This window comes from Malaclemys terrapin (genome assembly GCF_027887155.1).
Source record: "Malaclemys terrapin pileata isolate rMalTer1 chromosome 20 unlocalized genomic scaffold, rMalTer1.hap1 SUPER_20_unloc_1, whole genome shotgun sequence".
In the NCBI taxonomy this organism is placed as follows: Eukaryota; Metazoa; Chordata; order Testudines; family Emydidae; genus Malaclemys; species Malaclemys terrapin.
This window is the reverse complement of record NW_026530188.1, coordinates 113623-138911: the sequence shown is the minus strand read 5'-3', so window position 1 is coordinate 138911 and position 25289 is coordinate 113623. Positions and strand designations below refer to the sequence as shown.

At 66.3% G+C, this 25289-nt stretch overlaps 1 protein-coding gene and 1 long non-coding RNA gene across 4 annotated transcripts in view; one reads left to right on the top strand and one right to left on the bottom strand.

Annotated features, from left to right (window-relative positions):
* Positions 1 to 597: 597 nt before the first annotated feature.
* Positions 598 to 9498, bottom strand: LOC128829481 (uncharacterized). 3 transcript variants are annotated; one of them, XR_008443341.1, is made up of 4 exons: positions 9376 to 9498; positions 2363 to 2552; positions 1328 to 1501; positions 598 to 1041 (listed from the first exon to the last, which is right to left on the bottom strand). It is a non-coding gene; the product is annotated as an uncharacterized LOC128829481 (long non-coding RNA). The 3 variants fall into 3 exon arrangements; XR_008443340.1 differs by lacking the exon at positions 9376 to 9498 and adding an exon at positions 4985 to 5151 and having other exon boundaries at positions 2363 to 2591; XR_008443342.1 differs by lacking the exon at positions 9376 to 9498 and adding an exon at positions 4985 to 5151.
* PLXNA3 (plexin A3) overlaps positions 7718 to 25289 on the top strand; it is a 29221-nt gene continuing 11649 nt past the window's right edge. The window contains 17 exon segments of the mRNA XM_054014914.1: positions 7718 to 7750; positions 11318 to 12147; positions 12149 to 12541; positions 12926 to 13108; positions 15001 to 15129; positions 15360 to 15460; positions 16761 to 16884; positions 17201 to 17357; positions 17543 to 17642; positions 18124 to 18238; positions 19196 to 19396; positions 20728 to 20824; positions 21019 to 21209; positions 21537 to 21682; positions 22712 to 22832; positions 23716 to 23852; positions 24077 to 24277. Coding sequence (XP_053870889.1) covers positions 11344 to 12147; positions 12149 to 12541; positions 12926 to 13108; positions 15001 to 15129; positions 15360 to 15460; positions 16761 to 16884; positions 17201 to 17357; positions 17543 to 17642; positions 18124 to 18238; positions 19196 to 19396; positions 20728 to 20824; positions 21019 to 21209; positions 21537 to 21682; positions 22712 to 22832; positions 23716 to 23852; positions 24077 to 24277 — 3200 coding nt within the window. The 5' untranslated portion in view covers positions 7718 to 7750; positions 11318 to 11343.

The following is a 25289-nucleotide window of genomic DNA, read 5'->3' as shown; positions in this document are numbered from 1 at the left end:
CAGGGGTGGAGCCTGGACTGGGCCCCGCCCCCCGGGAACAGCCCTCAGCAGGTTTATAGGCCAAGTGTGTGTCTGCAGCACCATTAACCCAGCATGAGGCCAACGGGGTAGCGCAATACTGAACTGTGCACGTGTCCCTCCCATTTATCACCCAACACATTATTGTCCGGGGGCTGTTTTGGTACCAATGCTTATGTATTTCAGGTTAAAGGATGGAATATTCCCCCATCTCAGCCTGGCAGCTCTAAGGTGACATCTGCCACTCAGACGCACGGATCATAAACATGCAAGACAGGCTGGTTTAGGGCCTCAGTCCCAGCCCATTAAGCAATAGAGTTTTCCCTGGCTGGTGCTGACAGAGGTGGAGGTTACAGGTCTGATCAGAGATTTGCAGCAAGAGAGGAAATAAAACTAATGGAATAAAAAGGGAGATGACAGTAATGAAGATATAATTAGGAACTAGGAAATGTAGAAAATTGATAAGGGACACAAAGGAGACCATAAAAAGAACAGGAGTACTTGTGGCACCTTAAAGGAGACCATGAGAACTCTATGGCTAGCAGAGATGTCAATAATAATGCAGAAACGGCACAAGTGTCCAATTAATATTTCTGTTGTTTTTAAGAAAAATACATGAGGCAGCCATAGCTTATAATGAAACATTTTACATTCTATAACTTCAGAGACACTTTTAAAATCAGCAGGTTCACATAACTGGAAACCAAGAGTTTTAAAAGAGCTGGCTGAGAAACTCACTGGGCCATTAATGGTGATTGTCAACAACTCTTGAATACTGGGGAAGTTCCAGAATTGTGGAGGAAAGCTAATGTTGTACCAATGTTTGAAAAGGGTAAATGGGATGACCTGGGTAAGTAAAGCCCCCCAGTCCAACATTAAATATACTAAAAACCATCTAAGTGTTTGGTCTCAGAACATAGCTGAGATCAGGAAACCAGCCTGGAGCAAGGGGGCGAGGCTAGTGGGGTCCTGCTGATGAGGTTGTTTCTTGGCCAGGGACTGTTTCACTTTTTCATCAGTAAGCTGGAAGAAAACATACAACGATCACGGATGACCCAAGTGCTGGGTGCTGGTAAATAACAAAGAGGACAGGCCCCGACACAGAGCAACCTGAATCAGCCGGGTGCATTTAATCCAGCTAGGGACGCAGTGCGTAGGCCGTGCTCCCAGGCTGGGGGCTCTCCTGGGACACGGCGACTCTGGAAAAGCTCTGGGGGCCGTGGGAATAGGAGCTCCCAGTGCGACATCGCAGACGCCATGGGCTGCACAAACCGGGGACTCACTCGTAGCAGCAGGGAGGTTATTTTACCTCGGTGTTTGGTGCTGGGTCCTGGCTCCGGTGCGGGGACCCGCAGCTCCACGAGGCCGGGGATCTGTGGGAGAGGCTCCAAGAAGAACTGAAGGGTCAGAAACAGGGCCCTGGAGGGGGCTGCTCCATTGGTTGGGGGGGAGGGTGACTCGATCACCGTCTGCAGGTACCTGCCTGGGAGCAAATATGGATAAAGGGCCGGCAAGCACCGGACCCAGGTCTCCCATGGCCCCGGGAGCTGATGTGGGACGAATTCAGCGGCGAACCTCAGGAGCGAGTTCCCAAGGCTGGGGAGGGTTCCCCATCCCTGGCCGGGTGGCCGTTTTCCTGAGAGCCCGGCTCGCGTCCGACCAGGAGCTCGTTCGGGGCAGGTCCCCGGCCCACGCCACGCAGCTCACACTGGGTCATCACACTGCTCCCTGCTGGTGTTAGGAGCTGTGGAAAAGGACGGGGCAGCAGCCGGGGATCCTGAGGGGCCAGTTGGGCTTACAGCAGTGCTGGCCCCAGGCTGCCACGCGTCCTTGCCCAGACCCACTTTGGGGGGTACCGAGCCGATCTAGGGCATAACTCTGGGACCCTCCCCCTCTTCTCCCTGCCTCTCAGCTGAACTCTGGCCCAAGTTCCCAGCCAAACCTCAGGGCCGCTGCGTGCAAACCCCGACATGCAGCTTCCCGGGGCGGGGGGGGGGCACCGGCTCCTGGCAATCCCTGAATGCGCACAGCAAACACCATCTGGCAATGACCTGTGGGACACTTCTCAGGGCCAGGAGCTCTCGGCCGCCTCGCTTTGCACACAGAGGCCATTTGGGGCTATGTTCACAAGGTGGCTGAGATGCGCAAGTCCAACATTTAGACTCCTCTGGGGTGAACAACCGCCTCCACCCCCAGCCCCATAGTGTAACCATTTACATTAAATATATTCCTGGTCTGACGTTGTGACAACCCACGTTCAGGCCTCCACTCCCTGTCGTCCATTGAAGTCACTAACGTTCCTCTAGCACAACAGAACGTGAAGCGGCTCGTGTTTGCTGCTCACCTTTTCTCAAACGTCTCCCCACTGCCCTGGCTGGAGTCCCGGCTCAGCACCCAGAACCAGCAGCTAGTGAAGGGTTGAACCAGCTTTCTACAGCGTTCGCCTCCTGCAGAGACGACATTTTCTTCGGTTCCATCTACTCGGCTCGTTCAGTTCAGTGACAGTCTCGGGCAAAGAACACACGGCCGGAGAGCTGTAAAAAAAGCAGGAAAACTGGCTTCCCTCTTCCGATCTATGAATAAAACGAGGTGTGAAATGATGAAGTCTACTACTTCTAACATTACCAAGGGCCTGGTGAGTAAACACAGCCGGCCCAATTCACTCACCAACCATTCTGCCTTTGTTGAAGAAATTGGTTAGTTTTAAGGGGAAACAGCCTTTAAACTGAGAAACGTTGTTCAGTAAAACTACCCTCAGCGGGCTGGGTAGATGAACCATCACCACATTTAAATGCTGTTGCTGTGCATTTCTCACTGAACTCAATTTCCAGCCACACGGAGCTGGACACAATCCCCAGAAGGAATCATCGGGTAGGAAACAAGAAAAGCATCGCTCAGCATTTTCTAACACCAGAAGAGCGGGGGAAACGAAGCACTGGGAGAAACCCATGGAACTGTATCATTGCCCAGAGCCAGCGTCTCGTCCAACTGGCACAATGGGGCACCAAACTCAGCGTAAGGGTTGCAGGGGGTTATCGGCCACCGTGAATGAAACTTTCGTTCAGAAAGTGACCGAGCAGAACCTGGGAGACACCAGAGGAAATCAATGATTTAAATCAAGGTTTCCTGCTCGCCCATTAACATTGGCGATTTGATAGATTCCTAGAGCCCAAGGACAGACAGGACCAGTGTGATCGTCTTGTCAGCTGGAGAACGGCCCCACTATCCCCGGAGCAGACCTGCCAGAAAAACCCCCAGTCTAGATTTCTGCTCTGCCGGCGACGTCTCCCTGGCTAATCACCTCCACCGTTAACGATCTCCCCCATATTTCCCGTCTCACCTGCTGCGCTCGCCCAACCAATATGGGGACCGGTCTGGCCTGCACATTATTGGCCACATTACAGTAGTGGAGGCCAGTATTACGGGGTGATGGTAGCCAGGACCCAGGCTCCATTACAGGATGCACGTTATTAGCAGTATTACGGTAGCTGGGACCAGAGTCCCATTACCACATGCTCAATATTAGCAGGGTTACGGTAGCTGAAATTGGGTGGGGGGCTCCCATTGAGCTGGGCTCTGCACAGACCCACAGGGACAGACTCCCCCCACATCAAGAAGAGTTCCTAGTCCAGAGGTGGGCAAACTCTTTGGCCTGAGGGCCACATCTGGGTATGGAAATTGTACGGTGGGCCATGAATGCTCAGATTCTGGCTGGGGTGCGGGCTCTGGGCTGGGGCATGGGAGGGGGTCAGGGGTGCAGGCTCTGGGCTGGGGCATGGGAGGGGGTCAGGGGTGCAGGCTCTGGGCTGGGGCATGGGAGGGGGTCAGGGGTGCAGGCTCTGGGCTGGGGCATGGCAGGGGGTCAGGGGTGCAGGCTCTGGGCTGGGGCATGGCAGGGGGTCAGGGGTGTGGGCTCTGGGCTGGGGCATGGCAGGGGTGCGGGCTCTGGGCTGGGGCATGGCAGGGGGTCAGGGGTGCGGGCTCTGGCCTGGGGCATGGGAGGGGGTCAGGGGTGCAGGCTCCGGGTGGCTCTTACCTCAAGCAGCTCCTGGAAGCAGCAGCATGTCCCCCCGCTGGCTCCTATGCAGAGGTGCGGCCAGGTGGCTCTGCGCGCTGCCCAGTCCGCAGGTGCCGCACCTGCAGCTACCATTCGCCGCAGTTCCTATGGGGGCTGTGGGGGTGGCGCTTGGGGTGGGGGCAGTGTGCGGAGCCCCCTGGCTGCCCCTACACCTAGGAGCCAGAGGGGGGACATGCCGCTGCTGCCGGGAGCCTCGGCACACGCGTGCGGAGCAGCCTCCGACCCCGCTCCCCGGCTGGAGAGCAAGGGCTGGATGTGGCCTGTAGTTTGCCCACCTATCCTAGCCTGTCCAGCCACGGGCAGGGGCGGACGACTGAGGGACAGAGTGGGGTTCGGGGAAGAGGCGGGGAGAGAACCCAGGAGTCCTGGCTCTCAGCCCCCCCTGCTCTAACCCACCAGACCCCTCCCCTCCCAGAGCCGGGAAGAGAACCCAGGAGTCCAGGCTCCAGCCGGCATGGGGTGGGGGACACACAATCTCTGCTCCCGGCCCCGCTGATGCCCCTCACAGACACCAGGTGGCAGCAGCACCTCTCACAGAGCAGCCAGTCCCAACACCCCACCCCACCCCCGCCAGCTGCACCCCAAGGCTGAGCCAGGCGGGGAAGAGGGCAAGGCGGGGCCCGGACTCCTGGGTTCCCTGATCCTTCCAAGGTATTTTCCCTTGATGATGATGTTGCAAAAACACCTTAAAAGGAAAAAAAAATGTTACTTGGTGCTTCCAGAGTGAGTGAGCCCCCCTGCGCACGCCCAGTGCACGCTCATCCCCGGCATGCCCAGTGCACACTCACTCCAAATTTGCACAAGCACCCTGCCTTTGCCCAGCACACTCAGGGCATGCTCCCCCTGCCTTTGCACCCTCACCCTCTGACACACTCAGTGCACACTCACCCCGCCTTGACACACCCATTGTGCCACCTCCTTTGTAGACTTGTGCCTGCACTCACGGGTGCACGGTCAGCGCCCCGCTGGTCACACCCCCATGCACTCGCTCACTCCCCCTCCCTTGCCCCGGCCGCGCAGGCTCACGCCTGACCCAGGCCCTTGGCACGTGCCCGGCCTGGCCCCGGAGCCGCATCTGGTTCCTATCAGCAGCTCTGGGGTTTTACATTTCAGCTGTTTACATGGCAGGCGGGATGGTGAATCGCGGTGCCAGCCCCCCACCCGGGCCCACGATTCCCACCCAGCCGCAAACACCCCACCACAGCCCCAGGGCCCTAGGCCAGCCCCCCTCACCCCAACCGGGCCTGGGACACCGGTCCAGCCCCCTCACACCAGCCCCCTCCCCACCTGGCCCTACAACTCCCACCCAGCTGCAAACACCCCACCACAGCCCCAGGGCCCAAGGCCGGCCCCCTCCCCCCAACCGGGCCTGGGACACCGGTCCAGCCCTCCCACACACACACACACCAGGCCCCAGACGCCAACCCAGCCCCCCAACCACTGACACCCCCCATGGTGAGTCACAGGGAGTGAATGAGCAAAATGTTTTTTATAGCAGAAGAGGAAACTGCCAGTAAGAGACGAGCTGTGCGGGGGGGCAGGGCTGGGGGGACAGGCAGAGATGGGGACTCTGTGCCCCCTGACTGGCACCCCAGCACCCCCATCCCTCCAGTTCTGTCCTCTCCCCCCACCCACCCTGCTAGCTGCCCCATCCCTTCCCCCTCCCATGCCCAGCGCCCCCCATCCCCCCCAGCTCTGTCCTCTCCCCCCACCCACCCTGCTAGCTGCCTCATCCCTTCCCCCCTCTGTGCCCAAAGCTCCCCTTCCCCCCCCAGCTCTGTCCTCTCCCCCCTGCCCCACCGCTGGCTGCCCTGGCCCTTCCCCCTCCCCGTGCCCATGGGGCGTTGCCATGGCGTCCATCCTCTGTCTCCTCTCTCTGTCACCATGGAAACGCGCCCGGGTGCAGCGGTGGCAGCATGTGCTGATCCCCCCTTCCCCACCCTGAAATGGGGGGGCCTCCAAGGAAGGGGAGGAACAAGGGGGAGAGTAAATCAGTGGGGGGCCTGGGTTTGGGGGGGAGGGAGCTCCTCAGGTGGACCCCTGGGCTTGGATCTCCCCAGAAGGGGGCGCCAGATGGGCTAGCAGGGGCTGCGGGTCGGGAGTGAGGGGCACCGGCAGAGCGGGGGGGTGGGGCTGGGCTGGGCTAGCAGGGGCTGCGGGTCGGGAGTGAGGGGCACCAGCAGGGCTGTGGTGGGGGGCAGGTTGGGAGTGAGGGGCACAGGCAGAGCGGGAGGAGGGCTAGGCTGGGCTAGAAGGGGACTGCGGCTCAGGAGTGAGGGGAACCGGGAGAAGGGGGGGGCTGGGCTAGCAGGGGCTGTGGGGCGGGAGTGAGGGGCACCGGCAGGGCTGGGCTAGCAGGGGCTGCAGGTTGGGAGTGAGGGGCACCGGCAGGGCTGGGCTAGCAGGGGGCTGTGGGTCAGGAATGAGGGGCACCGGCAGAGCGGGGGGGTGGGGCTGGGCTGGGCTAGGCTAGCAGGGGGCTGCGGCTCAGGAGTGAGGGGAACCAGGAGAACGGGGGGGGCTGGGCTAGCAAGGGGCTGCAGGTTGGGGGTGAGGGGCACTGGCAGGGCTGGGCTAGCAGGGGGCTGTGGGTCAGGAGTGAGGGGCACCGGCAGAGCAGGGTGGGGGCTGGGCTAGCAGGGGGCTGCAGGTTGGGAGTGAGGGGCACTGGCAGATTCATTCACTGACTCCCAACCTCCCCATCGAAGCCACTCCCCTCACAGAGCTGGGGACAGAACCCAGGAGTCCTGCCAGGCTCTAACCCACCTCCACCTCTTTTCTGCCCAGGTGAGTCTAGGAGGGGAAACCAGGATCCCGCTCTCTGCCTATCGGGCTGCCAGTGGCTTCCATGGGATTGTGCCCCACGGCAGTTGGGATAGCACCCCCTGGACATAGTCACAGCCTGCGTGGGAGTCCCACGCTCAGTGGACAGGCTGTGTGATGAGGCCTTGCACACTCAAAGGGCAGTGTGTCCAGGTGTCTGAATCCCTTGCACACCCAGGTGACAGGGTGTGCATGAAAAGGCCTTGCACCTGTGTGGTGTGTATAAGTCCCTTGCACACTTAGGGTGTGTGAGTCCCTCGCATGTTCAGCAGACAGTATGTGTGAAAATGCCTCACACCCTCAGTGTGCAAGTGAGTGAAAGCCCCTCGTACACTCACGGCACCAGGGGAGTGTGACTGCCTTGCACGGTCACAGTGTGTGCAAGCCCCTCGCACACCCAGATAGCAGGGTGTGTGAAAACACTTCGCACACAGTCTGTGCAAGAGATCTCCTTGCACAGCCGAAATGCAGGGTGCGTGGGGACAGGCCTTGCACACTTCGGGCACGCGCGAGCCCCTTGCACACTCGCCCCCCTGTGGCTCCAGCCAGCGACCGCTGGGCTGCAATGAATGATCGGGCTGATCCATTCCTGCAGCGGGGGGAGGCTCAGGGGTTTGCGGGGGTGGGGGACTCGCCTGGCCGCCCCATCTCCCGAGGGCGGTCCTGGGGGGAGCAGGGCAGGACGGGATCAGGGGATCGCAGGGCGGGGCCCTTGGGGGGCGCTCCCCCATCCCTCCCCCCCCCGCCCGCAATGGTGCAGCCCGCGTTTAAAGGGCCCGGCCGGGCGGGGAGGGGGCAGAGCCGGAGCGGGGCGCGCGGCTGCAGCTGCAGGTAGAGCCGGGGCGGGGCCCCCCCAGGATCGGGGGGCGGGGAGGGGGTCGGTGCATTGGGGGCCCCCCAGGATCGGTGCATTGGGGGGGGCCCGGATCGGTGCACGGGGGGCGGGGAGGGGATCGGTCCATGGGGGGCAGGATCGGTGCACGGGGTGGGGAGAGGATCGGTGCATTGGGGGGATCCGGGGCGGTGCACGGGGGGCGGTGCATTGGGGGGCCCAGGATCGGGGGGCCGGTAGGGGGTCGGTCCATGGGGGGCAGGATCGGTGCACGGGGTGGGGAGGGGATCGGTGCATTGGGGGGGTCCGGGGCGGTGCACGGGGGGCGGTGCATTGGGGGGGTCCGGGGCGGTGCACGGGGGGCGGTGCATTGGGGGGCCCAGGATCGGGGGGCCGGTAGGGGGTCGGTCCATGGGGGGCAGGATCGGTGCATTGCGGGGGCCCAGGATCGGGGGGGCGGGTAGGGGGTCGGTGCATTGGGGGGTAGGGAGGATGCTGGGTGTGTGGGGCTCAGTTCATTGGGGAAGTCCCCCACAGATCAGTGCTTTGGGGCAGATGGCTCAGGGCATGAAGGGGGCTCTGCATTGGGGAGAGGGCCAGGATTTGGGGGTCAGGGACTGGGGCAGGGAGGAGACACCCCCAGGATTGGAGCATGGGGGCCTGGCAGGGGCAGCTCCCAGATCAGCCCATGCAGGGAGGATTGGGGGGATGGGAGCAGAGCCCCCATACTGGGGGGCTCCCTTCCCTCTGCCTGCTCTGTTACTTTGGGGGCCCCATGCCCAAGTTGTCAGGTGGGGGGCTGCAGGGGGTGTCACTCTGGGGGTAGGGTTGGGGCATCCCCATGGCTGTCTGAGGCCCCCATTCTCCCAGCAGAGTGGGGTGAGGGGATTCACTGCTGCCTGGCCAACCCCCCCATTGGTCCTGACCCTAGGCGGGCACTAAGCTGGGTCGGGCGGAGGGGGGGCGGGGGGCCAGGACTCCTGGGTTCTCTCCCTGGCTCTGGGAGGGGAGTGGTGGTCTAGCGGTAGAGCAGACTGTGAGATGGGAGCCAGGACTCCTGGGTTCTTTTCCTGCACAGCAATGTCGGGGGGAGAAGAGAACAGGTGGCCATTTCCCCACAGATCCCTGAATGGGGGTGCAGTTCAGGAATGGGGGGGGGGCATCTGGCTTGTGTCTTTCCTGGCCCTTTTCTGGGGCACTGGGATCCTCTCTCAGCCTCTCTTCCAGTGGGAGACGAAAGCTGGGGGGTGGGCAGGGGGCTTAGAGAAAACTGGGGGGCAAGGGCTGGGCCCTAAAGCTGGGCCAGGGTCAGCTTAACATTGCTGGGTGGTTGTAACAGGGTGTGGGGCTCTGTGGCCAAGGTGGGAAGGGAGGTTGTGGGGTTGGGTTGGCAGGAGGCTTTGGGCCTATGGGTCTGAGAGGGTTGTGGGGCTCTGTGGCCAAGGTGGGAAGGGAGGTTGTGGGGGTTGGTTGGCAGGAGGCTTTGGGCCTATGGGGCTGTGCTGGGATCAGGCTGGTAGGAGGCTGTGGGGTGGGGGGCTCTGACCCATGTCTATGTGGTTATTGGGAGGGCACTGCTTAAAGTGGGTGTGGAAAGTAAGGGTCTGACACCCCCCAGCCTCACCTCTGCTCCCCCTGGTCTTCTTCAACCCTCTGCCAGTTCAGGGGGGCTGTAGTGAGGTCTCCAGGTCCCCCCCAAACTGCTGGGCTCTTTAGCCTGGGGGGATATGGGGCAGTAGCCCATGAGGCAGAGGGTCCCACCAGCCCTGGCTCAGTAGAAGGCCTCAGGCCTGTTTTCGGGGCTCTTAAGCCCTGGATGTGGGGCGGGGTGTGATTGGGGCGGGGCTGGGGGCGGGGCCGGGCAGTGGGAGGAGCTGTGGCTTGTGGGTGTGTGGAGGGGGGCTGTAGGGGCCTAGTGATGGTGGGGGGCTCGTGTGTGTTGTGGGGGCGGGCGCTGGGGGTCCTGGGTGTGTTATGGGGGGGGCTGGGGATCCTCGGACCCATCCCTGTCTCAGGGATTCTCCCCTCTTGCGTCCCCCCCCCCACTGTGGGGGGCCCCCCGCTCTCCAGGTCACGAGCCCCCCGCCCTGGCGCTGCGGGGGAGGGGTGTTTTGACTCCTTGCACAGGGTGCTAACAAGGATCCGGGCATGTGTGGGAGGTGTTGAGGGGGTGCTAAGAAAGGCGGTGGGGTGTCTGGCGGTGGGGTGCTCTCTCAGCCCTCAGCGCCCAGTGAGGAGGGAGCTGGGGGGGACTCTGATTCGGGGGGGCTGGGCCCCAGAGGTAGCCCCGTCTGGAGTGGGTTGGGGGTCTGGAAAGGGGCAGGGGTTCAGCTATAGGGGGGGTGGGTTGACCCTAAGTGGGGAGGGTTGGGGGGCACAGGCCTGGTGGGGTAACCCTGTGGGGACAGGGGCTTGTGTAGAGTGGGAGGGCTGAGTCTGCTTTGGGGAGGCTGGGGGGCAAATTATCTGAGGAGATTGGGTGTTGGGGGTTCAGCTATGGGGAAGGGGGTCTGGGTGACCCAAGCTGTGGTGTGGGGGGGCAGCCATGGGTGTTGGGGGATCAGTCATGGGGAAGTCAGGAGCTGGGGTTGGTCTCTCAGCCTGCGGGGCTTGGGGGTCAGCCATGGGGAAGTGGGGGGCTGGGGGGGCTCTCTGGCTGGGGAGTTGGGGGTCAGTTATGGGGAATTGGGGGACTGGGGATGAGTTCTCCAGCTGGGAGTTGGGGTGAGCCATGGGGAACTGAGGGGCTGGGGGTGGGATCTCTGGCTGTGGGTGTTGGGGGGTCAGCCATGGGGAAGTGAGGGGCTGGGGGGCTCTCTGGCTGGGGGGTGTGGGTCAGCCATGGGGAACTATGGGGACGGGGGTGGGATCTCTGGCTGCGGGTGTTGGGGGGTCAGCCATGGGGAAGTGGGGGGCTGGGGGTGAGATCTCTGGCTGGGGGTTGAGGGTGAGCCGTGGGGAAGTGGGGGGCTGGGGTGGGCTCTCTGGCTGGAGAGTTGGGGGTCAGTTATAGGGAAGTGGGGGGCTGGGGGTAGGCTCTCTGGCTGGGGGGTGGGCGTCAGCCATGGGGAAGTGGGGGCTCTGGGTGGGCACTGGCTGTGGGTGTTGGGGGTCAGCCATGGGGAAGTGGGGGGCTTGGGCTGGGCTCTGGCTGGGGGTGTTGGGGGGGTCAGCCATGGGGAAGTGGGGGGCTGGGGTGGGCGCTGGCTGTGGGTGTTGGGGGGTCAGCCATGAGGAAGTGGGGGGCTGGGGGTGGGCACTGGCTGTGGGTGTTGGGGGTCAGCCATGGGGAAGTGGGGGGCTGGGGGTGGGCTCTGGCTGGGCTCTGGCTGGGGGTGTTGGGGGGGGTCATCCATGGGGAAGTGGGGGCCTGGGGTGGGCGCTGGCTGTGGGTGTTGGGGGGTCAGCCATGGGGAAGTGGGGGCCTGGGGTGGGCGTTGGCTGAGGGTGTTGGGGGGTCAGCCATGGGGAAGTGGGGGGCTGGGGGTGGGCTCTCTGGCAGGGGGTGGGCTCTCTGGCAGGGGGGAGGTCCCCATCTCTCTAACCCCCATCTCTCCCCCTTCCAGGCCTGCCGCCCCCCGACCATCCCACCATGGCCGCCCCACTGCTGCTGGGGGCCCTGGCTCTGCTGCTGCTGCTGCCGCCCCTGACCCGGGCAGGGGCCCCCCCTCCGCCGCTCCCGGCCACCCGGGCGTCCTTTTCAGTGCCGGACGGGGGGCTGACCCACCTGGCGGTGCACCGCGAGACGGGCGAGGTCTTTGCCGGCGCCGTAAACCGCGTCTACAAGCTGGCGGCCAATCTCAGCCAGCTGCGGGTGCACGGGACGGGGCCGGTGCCGGACGACGCCCGGTGCTACCCGCCGCCCGCCGTGCGGCTCTGCCAGCACCCGCTGGCCCCGTCCGACAACGTCAACAAGCTGCTGCTGCTGGACTACGCGGGCGGGCGGCTGGTGGCCTGCGGCAGCGTCTGGCAGGGCGTCTGCCAGCTGCTGCGACTGGGCGACCTGGCCAAGCTGGGCGAGCCGCACCAGCGCAAGGAGCACTACCTCTCGGGAGGGCGCGAGGCCGACGCCATGGCCGGCGTCATCCTGGAGCAGCCTGGCCAGCCCAGCCGGCTCTTCGTGGGCACCTCGGTGGAGGGGCGCTCCGAGTACTTCCCCACCCTGTCCAGCCGCCGCCTGGCGCCCGACCCCGCCAGCCCCGACATGTTCAGCCTGGTGTACCAGGACGAGTTCGTCTCCTCGCAGGTCAAGGTCCCCTCGGACACCCTGGCGCTGCACCCGGCCTTCGACATCTACTACGTCTCGGCCTTCGTCTCGGGCGCCTTCGTCTACTTTCTCACCCTGCAGCTGGACACGCAGCAGGCGGCGCTGGAGGGGCCGGGTGGGGGGCCCGGTGGGGGGGACGGCCCCCGGGGCCGAGCGCTTCTTCTCCTCCAAGATCGTGCGGCTCTGCGCCCGCGACGCCGAGTTCTACTCCTACGTGGAGTTCCCGCTGGGCTGTGCCCACGCCGGGGTGGAGTACCGCCTGGTGCAGGCCGCCCGGCTGGCCAAGGCTGGGCGCCGGCTGGCGCGGGCACTGGGGCTGGCCGAGGGGCAGGATGTGCTCTACGCAGCCTTCGCCCAGGGCCAGAAGAACCGGGCCACGCCGCCGCGCCAGAGCCTGCTCTGCCTCTTCACGCTCGACGAGGTCAATCGGCGCATCCAGGAGCGGATCCAGAGCTGCTACCGCGGCGAAGGGCACCTCTCCCTGCCCTGGCTGCTCAACAAGGAGCTGCCTTGCATCAACACGGTACCGGGACCCAGGCATCCGGGAGCCTCGCCCAGCCCCCGCGCTCAGCCACACGGCCCGGCTCCCCTCCCAGGGAGAGAACCCAGGAGTCCTGGCTCCCAGCCCCTGCTGCTCTAACCCACCAGCCCCCACTCCCCTTCCAGAGCCAGGGAGTGGGAGGGAAGGTGGGGGCTGGAGGTGGTGAGAGTATCTTGGGGCAATGGAGAGGGTGGGGACTGGGGATGTATTGGGCAGCTGGGGGGTCTATTGGGAGGCCGTGGGGGCAGGGTGTATTGGGGAGCTGGGGGGTCTATTGGGAGGCCGGGGGGGGCAGGGTGTATTGGGGAGCTGGGGGTCAATTGGGGGCTGCACTCAGCTGTCCCTGACCCCCCCCTCTCTCCCCAGCCCATGCAGATCAATGGGAATTTCTGCGGGCTGGTGCTGAACCAGCCGCTGGGGGGGCTGCAGGTCATCGAGGGGCGCCCCCTGCTGGCCGAGCACAGTGAGGGGTTGGCCAGCGTCGCCGCCTACACCTACCAGGGCCACTCCGTCGTCTTCCTTGGCACCCGCGCCGGGACCCTCAAGAAGGTGGGACACGCGCCGGGGGAGGGGAAAATGGGGGAGGCTCCGGCCATCCGGACCCAGTAACGCCAGACCCCCAGAGGGAGGGGCCTTTCTCCCAATGGGGCTCAAAGCCCCCCTATGTGTTTGTTCCTCCAGCTCTGCTGGTGCCCCTCACTCCCGACCTGCAGCTGTTGCTAGTCCCACCCTGCCCCCCCAAGCTCTGCCGGTGCCCACCCCAAATCTGATGCCTGGAAAGGGAGGCTATTCCCAGCCCTGCCCCCCTGACAGAGCAGAGCTGGGGGGCAGTCCCCACCCCCCATCCCCAGGACAGAGCTGGGACCCATTGAACATTAGCAGGGCAGCAAAGGGACATGCCAGGTCCCCTTCTTCGCCTCAGCCACTCTCAGACTGCTCAGCCAGGAAGGGGAGACAGCAGAGGGGCTGTGGGTCGGGAGTGGGGGGCACCGGCAGGGGTGGTGGGGTGCAGGGCTGGGCTAGCAGGGGCTGTGGGTCGGGAGTGGGGGGCACCAGCAGAGCTGGGGGGGGCAGGGCTGGGCTGGCAGGGGCTGCGGGTCGGGAGTGAGGGGCACTGGCAGGGCGGGGGGGGCAGGGCTGGGCTGGCAGGGGCTGCGGGTCGGGAGTGAGGGGCACCGGCAGGGGTGGTGGGGTGCAGGGCTGGGCTAGCAGGGGCTGCGGGTCGGGAGTGAGGGGCACCGGCAGAGCTGTGGCGGGAGGGTGGATGATCTGCCAGCTCAGCACCATGGGGCGCGGTCCCCTCCTGGCCCCCCCCAACTCCCCGCAAACCAACTCAGTTACTTCCAAACTGGCTCTTAAAAAGCCAACATCAAAGGGTGGCGGGTTGGGGTGGAAAATGTGTCTGGGCAAAAGTTAACCCTAGAGTGGCCGCGCTGCAGAGAGGGGACAATGCCCAGGGCCCCCACCCACCCCCAGCCCTGCTGATTCCCCTCACTCCCCACCCACAGCCCCCTGCCAGCCCAGCCCTGCCGGTACCCCTCACTCCCGACCCACAGCCCCCTGCCAGCCCAGCCCTGCTCCCCCCCCCAGCCCTACCAGTGCCCCTCACTCCCGACCCGCAGCCCCCTGCCAGCCCAGCTCTGCCCCCCACCACCCCTGCCGGTGCCCCTCACTCCCGACCCACAGCCCCCTGCCAGACCAGCCCTGCCCCCTCCAGCTCCTCCATCCTCTCTCCCTGCCAGCTGCCAGGCCTGGGGAGTCCCAGGGGGCTCAGTGTCAGGCTGGCTGCCCCGGCCCTGACCCGGGAATTGGGTTACGTGGGGGGGGTCTCGCCTGTCTAGCTCTGAACTCCTGAACCCCCCGGGGGGGCCGCGACCCCTCAGCCTGTAAATGGGGCTAATTCAGTTAGACTGGTGGGGAGGGGGAGGGGAGAAGCTGAGGGGGGCTGGGTGCATGGAGGAGAAATGGGGGGGTGGGAGGTGGCTCCTCTCCCTTGACACTGGCTTCCTTGTCTGAGCTCTCGGCCCCTCGCCCCGGGGGTGACCCTGGGGGGCTGCGGCCCCCGGCTCTGAAAGGACGTTTTGTCCCTGGGGAGGGGGAGGCTGGGGGCCTGCTGGGGGGGCTGCTCTGGGTCAGACCCCCCCATCAATGGGCCCTTGTTGGCGGGGATGAAAGGGGTCGTTGAGCCTGCCTGGTGTGGGGTGGGGCTGAACCTCTGGGCTGGAGGGTAACCGGGGAGGGGGCGGCTGGCAGGTGGGGGGAGACACCAATGCTGGTCTCCCCTCCCCCCACACCTCCTTGTGGGCCCCCCTTGCATGCTGCTGAACATGGGGGGGCCAGTGCAGAGGTGCGGGGTTTGGGCGGTCGAGGGAGGTGGCTCAGGTGGGGCTGGGGACTCGGGGGAGCTGGGGGCATCTCTCTCTCACAGCTCCCGCCCCCAGGTGCGGGTAGACGGCCCCCAGGACGCCCATCTGTACGAGTCGGTGCCAGTGACCCCCGGGCAGCCCCTGCTGCGGGACATGGAGCTCAGCCCAGACCAGAGACACCTTTACCTGCTGAGCCGCGGAGAGGTGGGGCTGCGAGGGAGCTAGGGAAGAAGAGGGGGCAGCAGGCAGTGGGCCCCCTGGCTCCGGGGGCTGAGGTTGGGGGAAGGGGGGCAGGAGGAAGGGGGCCAAGGGGGCTGGGGCCTGAGGTGGAGGAGGGAAGAGGGGCAGGCGATGTGGGGGGAGTATCTGGGAGGGGCTGCTATAGGGGAGGAGGTTTGGTCTATCACCCCAGATGCTAACCCCTCCCTCCACAGGTCGTGCGGCTGCCGGTGGAGACCTGTGGCCAGTACCCCGCGTGTGACGCCTGCCTGGGCTCTGGGGACCCCCACTGCGGCTGGTGTGTCCTGCACAACCGGTGAGACACCCTTGAAGCCGGGAGAGAACCCAGGAGTCCTGGCTCCCAGCCTAGCCAGGGTCCCTCCCCCGTGTGTGCTGGGGGGTCTCTGGCCTGTTGGAGGAATGTGGCTCCCCCCTCCCCGCAAGCTCCTGGCCAAGCCCCCCCCCCCTTCCCTTATCGGAGTCCCAAGCACTTCATCCTATTAAACCTGGCCCAGAGCAGTATGGGAGGGGGGCGCACAGCGGGGTGGGTGTGTGGAAAGTCTGGGGGTGGGGGAGGAGACACCGAGGGTTGGGGGGCGGTGACTGGAGCTGGCAGCTCTAACCTGGGAACATGTAATAAATTAGCAATCGCCCCCCAGCTTGGCCCTGTTCAGGGCCCCTCCCCCACCCCGTCTCAGTAGGGGGAGGAGATGGAGCAGCCCCCCGCCCTGTAACTCCCCCCAACCTCTGCCAGAATCTGACCTCCCGGCTCAATATAGACACTCGAGGTGAGGCCCCCACAACCCCCCAGACGGGGGCGGAGCAGAGATCAGCCCCCCCCCGACTCCCCCTGAGTTCTGCTGGTGCCCCTCACTCCCGAACCCACAGCCCCCTGCTAGCCCAGCCCTGCCCCCCGTCTGTGCCCCTCACTCCTGAACCCACAGATCCCTGCTAGCCCAGCCCTGCCCCCCCGTCTGTGCGCCTCACTCCTGAACCCACAGATCCCTGCTAGCCCAGCCCTGCCCCCTCATCTGTGCCCATCACTCCCGACCCGCAGATCCCTACTAGCCCAGCCATGCCCCCCCGTCTGTGCGCCTCACTCCCGAACCCACAGATCCCTGCTAGCCCAGCCCTGCCCCCCCGTCTGTGCGCCTCACTCCCGAACCCACAGATCCCTGCTAGCCCAGCCCTGCCCCCCCGTCTGTGCCCCTCACTCCCGACCCACAGATCCCTGCTAGCCCAGCCCTGCCCCCCTTCTGTGCCCCTCACTCCCGACCCGCAGCCCCCTGCTAGCCCAGCCCTGCCCCCCCGTCTGTGCGCCTCACTCCTGAACTCACAGATCCCTGCTAGCCCAGCCCTGCCCCCCGTCTGTGCCCCTCACTCCCGACCCGCAGCCCCCCCGGCGGGTGAGGGGCTCCTGGCACTGGAACTCCCCAGGATCCTGCACTAACGAGGCCCCCGGGGTGGAAGCCACTGGCTGGGTAATGAGCTCCCTGGGCTGCCCCTCCCCCAGCGCTGTGAGTTCCCCTGTGACAGTGCCTGCCCGGCACAGCGAGTGGGGAGCAGACCTGGGGGTTCCCAGTCTGTGCCTGACCCCCCCACCCCCACCCCCCCAGGTGCTGCCGGGAGAGCGAGTGTCCCCGGGCGCTGGAGTTGCAGCGGTTTGCGGCCGTGCCGGGCCCCTGCCCCCGGCTGCTCGTGGAGCCCAATAACATCTCAGTCACCTCGACCAGCGTCCTGGTGAGTGCGGGTCCAGGCACCTCGGGCCTGCTTGGGAGATGGGGGGACAGAGGTGAACAGCCCCCCGTGTCTCTGGGGAGGGAGGGGATGGTACCCCGACACCCATCACTAACCGCCATATCTGGGGGGACCATGCCCCACATCTCCAACCCCCCAACTCTGGGGGGAACCCATCCCACATCTCCAACCCCCCATCTCTGGGGGGAACCCACTCCCGTCTCTAACCCCCATCTCTGGGGGGATCCTGCCCCCTGTCTCTAGGCCCCTGGGGGGACCCCGGCCCCCCGGCTCTAACCCTGTCTCTCTGGGGCTCTAGCTGCAGCTGACGGTGCAGAACCTCCCGGACCTGGGGCCCGGCGTGACCTGCTCCTTCGAGGGCCTGGGGCAGAGCAAGGCCGAGGTGCTACCCGGGGGCCTCATCCGCTGCCAGTCACCCACCCCCAGGGAGCTGCCCCCCGGTACTGGCCCCCATGGTGAGTGTGGGGGGGTGGGCAGGAGAGTTCAAAGGGCAAAGGTCAGGGCCGGGGTGACAGAGGAGGGCAGAGGGCAAAGGTCAGGAACACATTTGGGGGTAGGGGTCATAGACCGGGGGGGGGGTGTCTCCCTACTGGGGGGTTCAGCCCTGCCCCCCATGACGCTGTCCCCCTGACCCCCCCAGGTGACGCTCGCTCCGTGCGGCTTCAGCTTCGCTCGCTTGAGACCATGATGGACTTTGCTGGCGCTGACTTCGTCTTCTACAACTGCAGCCTCCTCCCGTCGTGAGTCCCCCCCGCTGGCACCCCTCACTCCCGACCCGCAGCCCCCGGCCCCACCGGCGCCCCTCACTCCCGACCCGCAGCCCCCAGCCCTGCCCCTCACTCCCAGCCCGCAGCCCCCGGCCCCGCCGGCACCCCTCACTCCCAGCCCTGCCCCTCACTCCCAACCCGCAGCCCCCGGCCCTGCCCCTTACTCCCGACCCGCAGCCCCCTCGCACTCAGGGGGCTCTCTCTGTGTCTCTCGCTCGGTGGGGTCAGATGGCTCCTTGCTGGGGCCGGGGTAATAGAATCCCCTCCCCCCTTTCCCCCATGTAAACACCAGGGGGCGGGGGAGGGGCAGTGGTGCCAGCATTGTCCCTGGCCGCAGGGGAACAACTGGTCTGGGAAGGGGTGCGGGGGGCATCTGACATCTGGGGCATGGGGGTCAGTCGGGTGGGGGAGGGGGAGATTCACCCCCCCATTAAACCTTTGCTGCCCTCCCCAGGTGTCTGTCCTGCGTGAGGAGCCAGTTCGCCTGCCAGTGGTGCAAATATCGGCACGTCTGCACCCACGATCCCCGGGAGTGCGCTTTTGCCGAGGGGCGGGTCAGCACCGCTGAGGTGGGTCCCTGTGTAACCAGCCCCCTGCCCCATCCCAGAGCCAGACACATCTCGGCATTGGCCGAAGGGTCCCTGGATAACCATCCGCCGGCCCCACCCCATAGGGGCCATGTCCTGGCACCAGGCAAGGGGGCCCTGGTAACAGCCCCCTGCCCCACCCCAGAGCCAGACACATCTCGGCATTGGCCGAAGGGTCCCTGGATAACCATCCGCCGGCCCCACCCCATAGGGGCCATGTCCTGGCACCAGGCGAGGGGGCCCTGGTAACAGCCCCTGCTCCACCCCAGAGCCAGCTGCATATCTGCGCTTTGAGCTGGATCCCAGCTGTGGAGGGGGAGGGGTGGCAGATGTCAGACCATGCGGCTGGCTGCCCCTAATGGAGTGTAATTGGCTGTGGCAGGATCGATGGGGCGGGGGGACCCCGGCTGGATCGATGCGCCAGGCGATGCCCTGTGGTCGGGATAATTGATAGCGCCGGGGCTGCGGTTTGGAGTAGCGGCCGCAGACAACGCCCAGGGCCAGGCAATGGGGCCCTGGGGACTGGGGGGAGGGGAAACTAGCTGTCGCTGCCCCCCTCATGCTTCCCCCCCCACAGTCAGGAGTCTCTGAGCCACTTCCCTATAATCAGCATCTGACAAGGGGGGAGCCCAAGGCCGGGCTAGCAGGGGCTGCGGGTCGGGAGTGAGGGGCATCGGCAGGGCTGGGGCGGGTGCAGGGGTGGGAGGAAATGGCTCTGGGGACTCCTTTCCTTTATTGCCAATGTCCCCTCCACAAAAAAAGAGCAGCCCCTCCCCCACCAAGTAACAATTAAGCAGCCGCGGTTGCCATGGCAGCTCCCAGAGATCCAGGATCCTGCATCTCCAGCTCCATCCCCTGGCGCTGGGGGGGCTGGGAGCCCGGACTCCTGGGTTCTCCCGGCTCTCCCCAGGCGAGGCCCTCATGACTCTGTCTCCCCAGGGTTGCCCGGAGCTGCTCCCGGCGGGCGAGATCCTGATCCCGGTGGGGGTGCTGCAGCCGATCACGCTCCGGGCCAAGAACCTGCCGCAGCCGCAGTCGGGCCAGAAGAACTACGAGTGCGTCTTTGCCGTGCAGGGGCGGCGCCAGCGGGTCCCAGCCGTGCGCTTCAACTCCAGCAGCGTGCAGTGTCAGAACACCTCGGTGAGCCCCCCGGCCTGAATCCCCTGCCCCCCCGCTAGGCCCCCGAGAACCCCCGGCCTGGACCCCCCTGCCCCCGCCAGCCCCCCAGCCTGGACCCCCTGTCCCCCTGCTAGGCCCCCGAGATCCCCCGGCCTGGACCTCCCTGCCCCCCGCCAGCCTCCCAGCCTGGACCCCCTGTCCCCCTGCTAGGCCCCCGAGAACCCCCGGCCTGGACCCCCCTGCCCCCTGCCAGCCCCCCAGCCTGGACCCCCTGCCCCCCCCCACTAGGCCCCCAAGAACCCCCAGCCTGGACCCCCCTGCCCCCGCCAGCCCCCCAGCCTGGACCCCCTGTCCCCCTGCTAGGCCCCCGAGAACCCCCGGCCTGGACCTCCCTGCCCCCCGCTAGGCCCCCGGCCTGGACCCCCGGCCCCTCCGCCAGCCCCCCGAGCCCCTTGGCCTGGACCCCCTGCCCCCCAGCTAGCCCCCTGGCCTGGACACCCTGCTCCCCCCCACTAGGCCCCCGAGAACCCCCGGCCTGGACCCCTTGCCCCTCTGCCAGCCCCCCGAGCCCCCCAGCCTGGATTCCCTGCCCCTCCGCCAGCCCCCCGGCCTGGACCCCCTGCCCCCCGCCAGCCCCCTAGCCTGGACCCCGCCAGCCCGGCTCCCTTTGCTCCCCAGCCACATGCGGAGCCAGAGCACCGTGGTGACACCCCCTGCACCTCCCCCCTCCCCCTTCTGAGCACCCATTTGTGTGTGTGTGTGTGTGGGGGGGTCAGCCTGTGTGTCCTGGCCCCGGCGATGCAGGAGGGGCATTCAAGCTGGGTTCAGCCAGACCCGTGGGAGGGTGGGAGAAAGCTGGCTGGCTGGGAGGGGGAAGGGCGGCTGGGAGGTCTCTAACCCCATGGGCTCTGTGCCAGGGCCCAGTGCCAGACACCCCCTCCCCCCAGCCATCAGCTCCCCGCTGGCTGCAGGCCCACAGCCAGGACGTGCTGGGGTTAAGGAACCGCTTGTAAATGTCTGAGCTGGGCTGCAGGTCGGGGCTGGGGGGGGGCAGGGGCTGCGGGTTGGGAGTGAGGGGCACCAGCAGGGCTGGGGGGGGCAGGATGTGTTTGATGTTTCACCCCTTGTAGGGGGGATGCTCTGTTGCTAGGCGACATGACAGTTGCCATCTCTGTTGCTAGGAGATGCCTTGGTACCTCCTTTTAACCCTTTGTGGTTCTGTTGTTCTCTCCCTGCTCAGCCCCAGGGTTGGGGGGCGAGGCTGCTCCCCTGTGGCTCTCCATGCTCCTCACCTCCCTGTCTATACCTCACCCCCTCCACTGCCCTGCTCTGACCCCCCGTTCTCCCCCTAGTACTGGTACGAGGGCGACGCAGTTGGGGAGCTGCCTGTGGACTTCTCCGTCGTCTGGGACAGCGACTTCCCCATCGACCAGCCCCCCGGCTTCAAAGGTCCAGGGGGCTGCGCCCTGAGGGGGCGGGGGGGCTGGGTAATGGGGAAGGGGGTGGGGAGGGCAGTGCCCGGGGGAGGGGTGTTGGGGGCTGGGGGGCAGGGGGAGTGTCACGGGGAAGGGGGTGTGGAGGGCAGGGGGTGGGGGTGGGGGGCAGGAGGGCTGCCTGTCTCTGACCGCTGCCTCTCCCCCCAGCCCTGCTATACAAGTGCCCGGCCCAGCGCCCCAGCTGTGGGCTCTGTCTCCGCTCTGACCCGCGCTATGAGTGCGGCTGGTGCCTGGCCGAGCGACGCTGCCTCCTGCGCGCCCAATGCCCAGCCCCCAAACTCAACTGGGTGCCCCCCGGCCGGCGCGGGGCTCGCTGCAGCCACCCTCGCATCACCCAGGTAACCCCCCACACACATCACCTGGGTAACGCCTCCCCCCTCGTTACCCAGGTAACTGCCCCCTAACCGCAGCATCCCAGTAACAGCCCCCTCCCCGGGGCTCCAAGGTAACAGCCCCCCCACAGCGCCCTGGTAATGGGGGCCCCCCAGACCAGCCAGCCCTATGCGCCCACCCCACTGGAACCCACTCCCCAACTGCAGCCAGGCCCCATCTCTGCTGTGGACACCCCCCAGCTCTGCCCCCTCACCTGGGGGGGGTTGTGTGGTTTGGGGGCCCGGGCGGAGGCGGGGGGTCTTTGCCCCACTGACTCCCCTGGGCTCCCCCAGGTGGTGCCGGTGGCGGGGCCCAAGGAGGGCGGCACGCGGGTGACGGTCGAGGGTGAGAACCTGGGGCTGCAGTTTCACGAGGTCGCGGTGCGCGTGGCCGGCGTGCGCTGCAACTCGCTGCCCAGCCAGTACGTCCCCGCCCAGAGGTGAGGGGGGCAGTGCAGAGAGGGGGAGGAGGGGGATGTCAGGTGGGGTTGGGCAGGGGGAGCTGGGACGCAGGGGGGGTCGGGCGGGTACGTGTTTGATCGGGTGGGAGCTGGGGGGGGCAGGCGGGGGGAGCTGGGACGCAGGGGAGGGCGGGGGAACATGTTTGATCGGGCGGGAGCTGGGGGGGTCGGGCGGGGGATCTGGGACGCAGGGGGGTTCAGGGGGACGTGTTTGATCAGACGGGAGCTGGGACGCAAGGAGGGTCAGGCGGGGACGTGTTTGATTGGGCGGGGGCTGGGGGGGTCAGGCGGGGGAGCTGGGACGCAGGTGGGGTCAGGGGGACATGTTTGATTGGGCAGGAGCTGGGGGGAGCTGGGATGCAGGGGACGGGGGGGACGTATTTGATCGGGTGGGAGCTGGGGGGTTGGGCTGGGGGAACTGGGACACAAGGGGGGTCGGGCAGGGACGTGTTTGATTGGGTGGGAGCTGGGGGGGTCGGGTGGGGGAAGCTGGGACGCAGGGGGGGGTCGGGGGGACGTGTTTGATCGGGCAGGAGCTGGGGGGAGCTGGGATGTAGGGGACGGGGGGGACGTATTTGATCGGGTGGGAGCTGGGGGGTTGGGCTGGGGGAGCTGGGATGCAGGGGGGATCGGGTTCGACATATTCGGGCAGGAGCTGGGGGGTTGGGCTGGGGGAGCTGGGACGCAAGGGGGGGTTGGGCGGGGATGTGTTTGATTGGGCAGGAGCTGGGGGGGTCGGGCGGGGGAGCTGGGACGCAGGGGGGATCGGGGGGGACATATTTGGGCAGGAGCTTGGGGGTCGGGCAGGGGGAGCCGGGATGCAGGGGGGGTCGGGGACACGTGTTTGATCGGGCGAGAGCTGGGGGGGTCGGGCGGGGGGAGCTGGGACGCAGGGGGGGTCTGGGGGACGTGTTTGATCGGGCGGGAGTTGGGGGGGTTGGGCGGGGGACTGGTACATGGGAGCTGGGGAGGCAGGAGCCAGGGGGCTGACCCCCGTGTCCCCCCCAGGCTGGTGTGCGAGATGGAGGAGTCGCTGGTGCCCGATCCCCCGCCCGGCCCCGTGGAGATCTGTGTGGGCGACTGTGGTACCGACTACCGGGCCCACTCCCCGAACCCCTTCACCTTTGTGGTACTGGGGCAGGGCCTCCCTGAGAGAGGGAATTCTGGGGGGGATGGGGCATGGGGGGCTGTGGGTGTCCCATGTGGTTCTGTGGGGGGAGGGAGTAGCTGTGGGTCATGGGGAGTTGTGGGGGGCTGTGGGTGGCCCATGGGGGTCCGTGGGGGGAGGGGGTAGCTGTGGGTCATGGGGGGTTGTGGGGGGCTGTGGGGGCTGGGGGTGGCCCATGGGGGTCTGTGGGGGGAGGGAGTAGCTGTGGGTCATGGGGAGTTGTGGGGGGTGGGAGGGGCTGGGGGTGACCCATGGGAGTCTGTGGGGGGAGGGAGTGGCTGTGGGTCATGGGGGGTTCTGGGGGGTGGGAGGGGCTGGGGGTGGCCCATGGGGGTCTGTGGGGAGATGGAGTAGCTGTGGGTCATGGGGAGTTGTGGGGGGTGGGAGGGGCTGGGGGTGGCCCATGGGGGTCTGTGGGGGGAGGGGGTAGCTGCAGGTCATGAGGGTTTGTGGGGGGTGGGAGGGGCTGGGGGTGGCCCATGGGGGTCTGTGTGGGGAGGGGGTAGCTGCAGGTCATGAGGGTTTGTGGGGGGTGGGAGGGGCTGGGGGTGGCCCATGGGAGTATGTGGGGGGAGGGGGTAGCTGCGGGTCATGTGGGGCTGTGGGGGCTGTGGGTGGCCTATGGGGGTCTGTGGGGGGAGCAGGGTAGCTGCGGGTCATGGAGAGTTGTGGGGGGTGGGAGGGGCTGGGGGTGGCCCATGGGGGTCTGTGGGTGGAGGGAGTAGCTGTGAGTCATGGGGGGCTGTGGGGGGTGGGAGGGGCTGGGGGTGGCCCATGGAGGGCTGTGGGAGGGGAGGGGGGCTCTGTGTGCATTTACCCCCATAACTGCTGTCTCCCGCCCCAGACCCCCAGGCTGCGGGGACTGAACCCTGGGGGAGGGCCGGTGTCAGGGGGGACCCGCATCACCCTCACTGGGACCCATCTGGACGCCGGTAGCAGCGTCAACATCTCATTGCAGGGGGCACCCTGCCAGCTGCTCAGGTACTGGGGGGGTGGGAGGGTGGGGAGGATATGGATGAGGGGGTGGGGGGAGCAGAGAGATGGGGGTGGGGGGGTATGGATGAGGGGGTGGGGGGAGCAGAGAGATGGGGCGGGTTGGGTGTGGCGGGGGATGTTGGGAGGGGGGTGGGTAGGTCAGGGGTCACTGGGGAGATGTGAGGCAGTGGGGAATTTGTGGGGGTCTCTCACTTTCCCTTTACCGGTAGGAGGGGGCCTGAGGAAATCGTCTGCATGACCCCCCCGTCCACGCTGGGCCCTGGTCCGGCCCCCCTCAGTGTCTGCATCGACCGTGCCAGCCTGGCCCCCCCTGAGCCTCCCAATGGCACCGCCAGCCCCCCCATCCTGATCTTCCGCTATACCCCCGATCCGGTGGTGACTCACATCGAGCCCCAATGGAGCATCGTCAAGTAAGAGACCCCCACTGCCCCCCCTCCTGTGCCCCATCCCCCTCACCCCCACACAGCCCCCTGCTGACCCCCCCAGCTGCGCCCACCTGCCCCCCTGTGCCCCATCCCCCTCCACATCCCCATACTCCCAGCCCCCTGACCCCCACACCCCTGACAACCCCCCCGCCCCAGTGCCTCCCTGCACCCCGTCCCCCTCCCCCTCCCCACACTCCCGGCCTGCTGTGAAATAGGTTCACATAGCCCGTGGCCAGCGGGGTGCACCACAGGTGGGGCCAGGGGGCTCCGTTCAGTCCCGGTTTTGGTCCCAGTTCTAGTCCTGGGCCATCGCCTCAGGCCATGTTGTTCCATTCACCCCACGCCCAGGCTCTGCTCCCCACGGGGCCCTGCTCAGCCAGGGGGACGAGCTGCAGAACCTGCCCGCCGGCGCAGACCAGTCCTCCCTGTCACAGGGTCCCCGGGCGATGCTCTGGACCTGCTCCCTACGCAGCCAGCCAGGACTCTGGGGGAGTCTCCTCTCTCGGAGCAGACTGTCTCCAGAGTGAGAAGCTCACACGGCTTCACCTCCTGGGTCTCTCCTCGGAGCATTCAGCATATGCGCCCCCACAGCGAGTTGCCCGGGCGGGGTCCTGGGAAGGCCAGGGGGTCCTACCCCCCCACTCCGCAGTCAGTTGTGACTCTCAGCCCGCCGGGGACACAGAGGTTTATTAGACGACAGGAACAGTCTAAACCAGAGCTTGTAGGGACACACAACAGGACCCCTCAGTCAGGTCCATCTTGGGGGGCAGGGAGCTTAGACTCCAGCCCTGGGGCTCCCTCCCCTTCCCCAGTCAGCTCCAAACTGAAACTCTCCAGACCCCCCGACCCCTCCTCTGGCCTTTGTCCCCTCCCGGGCCAGGAGGCCCCTGATCCCTTTGTTCTCCAGCACCTTCAGCTGGCACCTTGCGGGAGACCGGCCCCCAGGAGACAGGCCCCCAGGAGACAGGCCCCCAGGGCTCTGCACCAATCACACCCC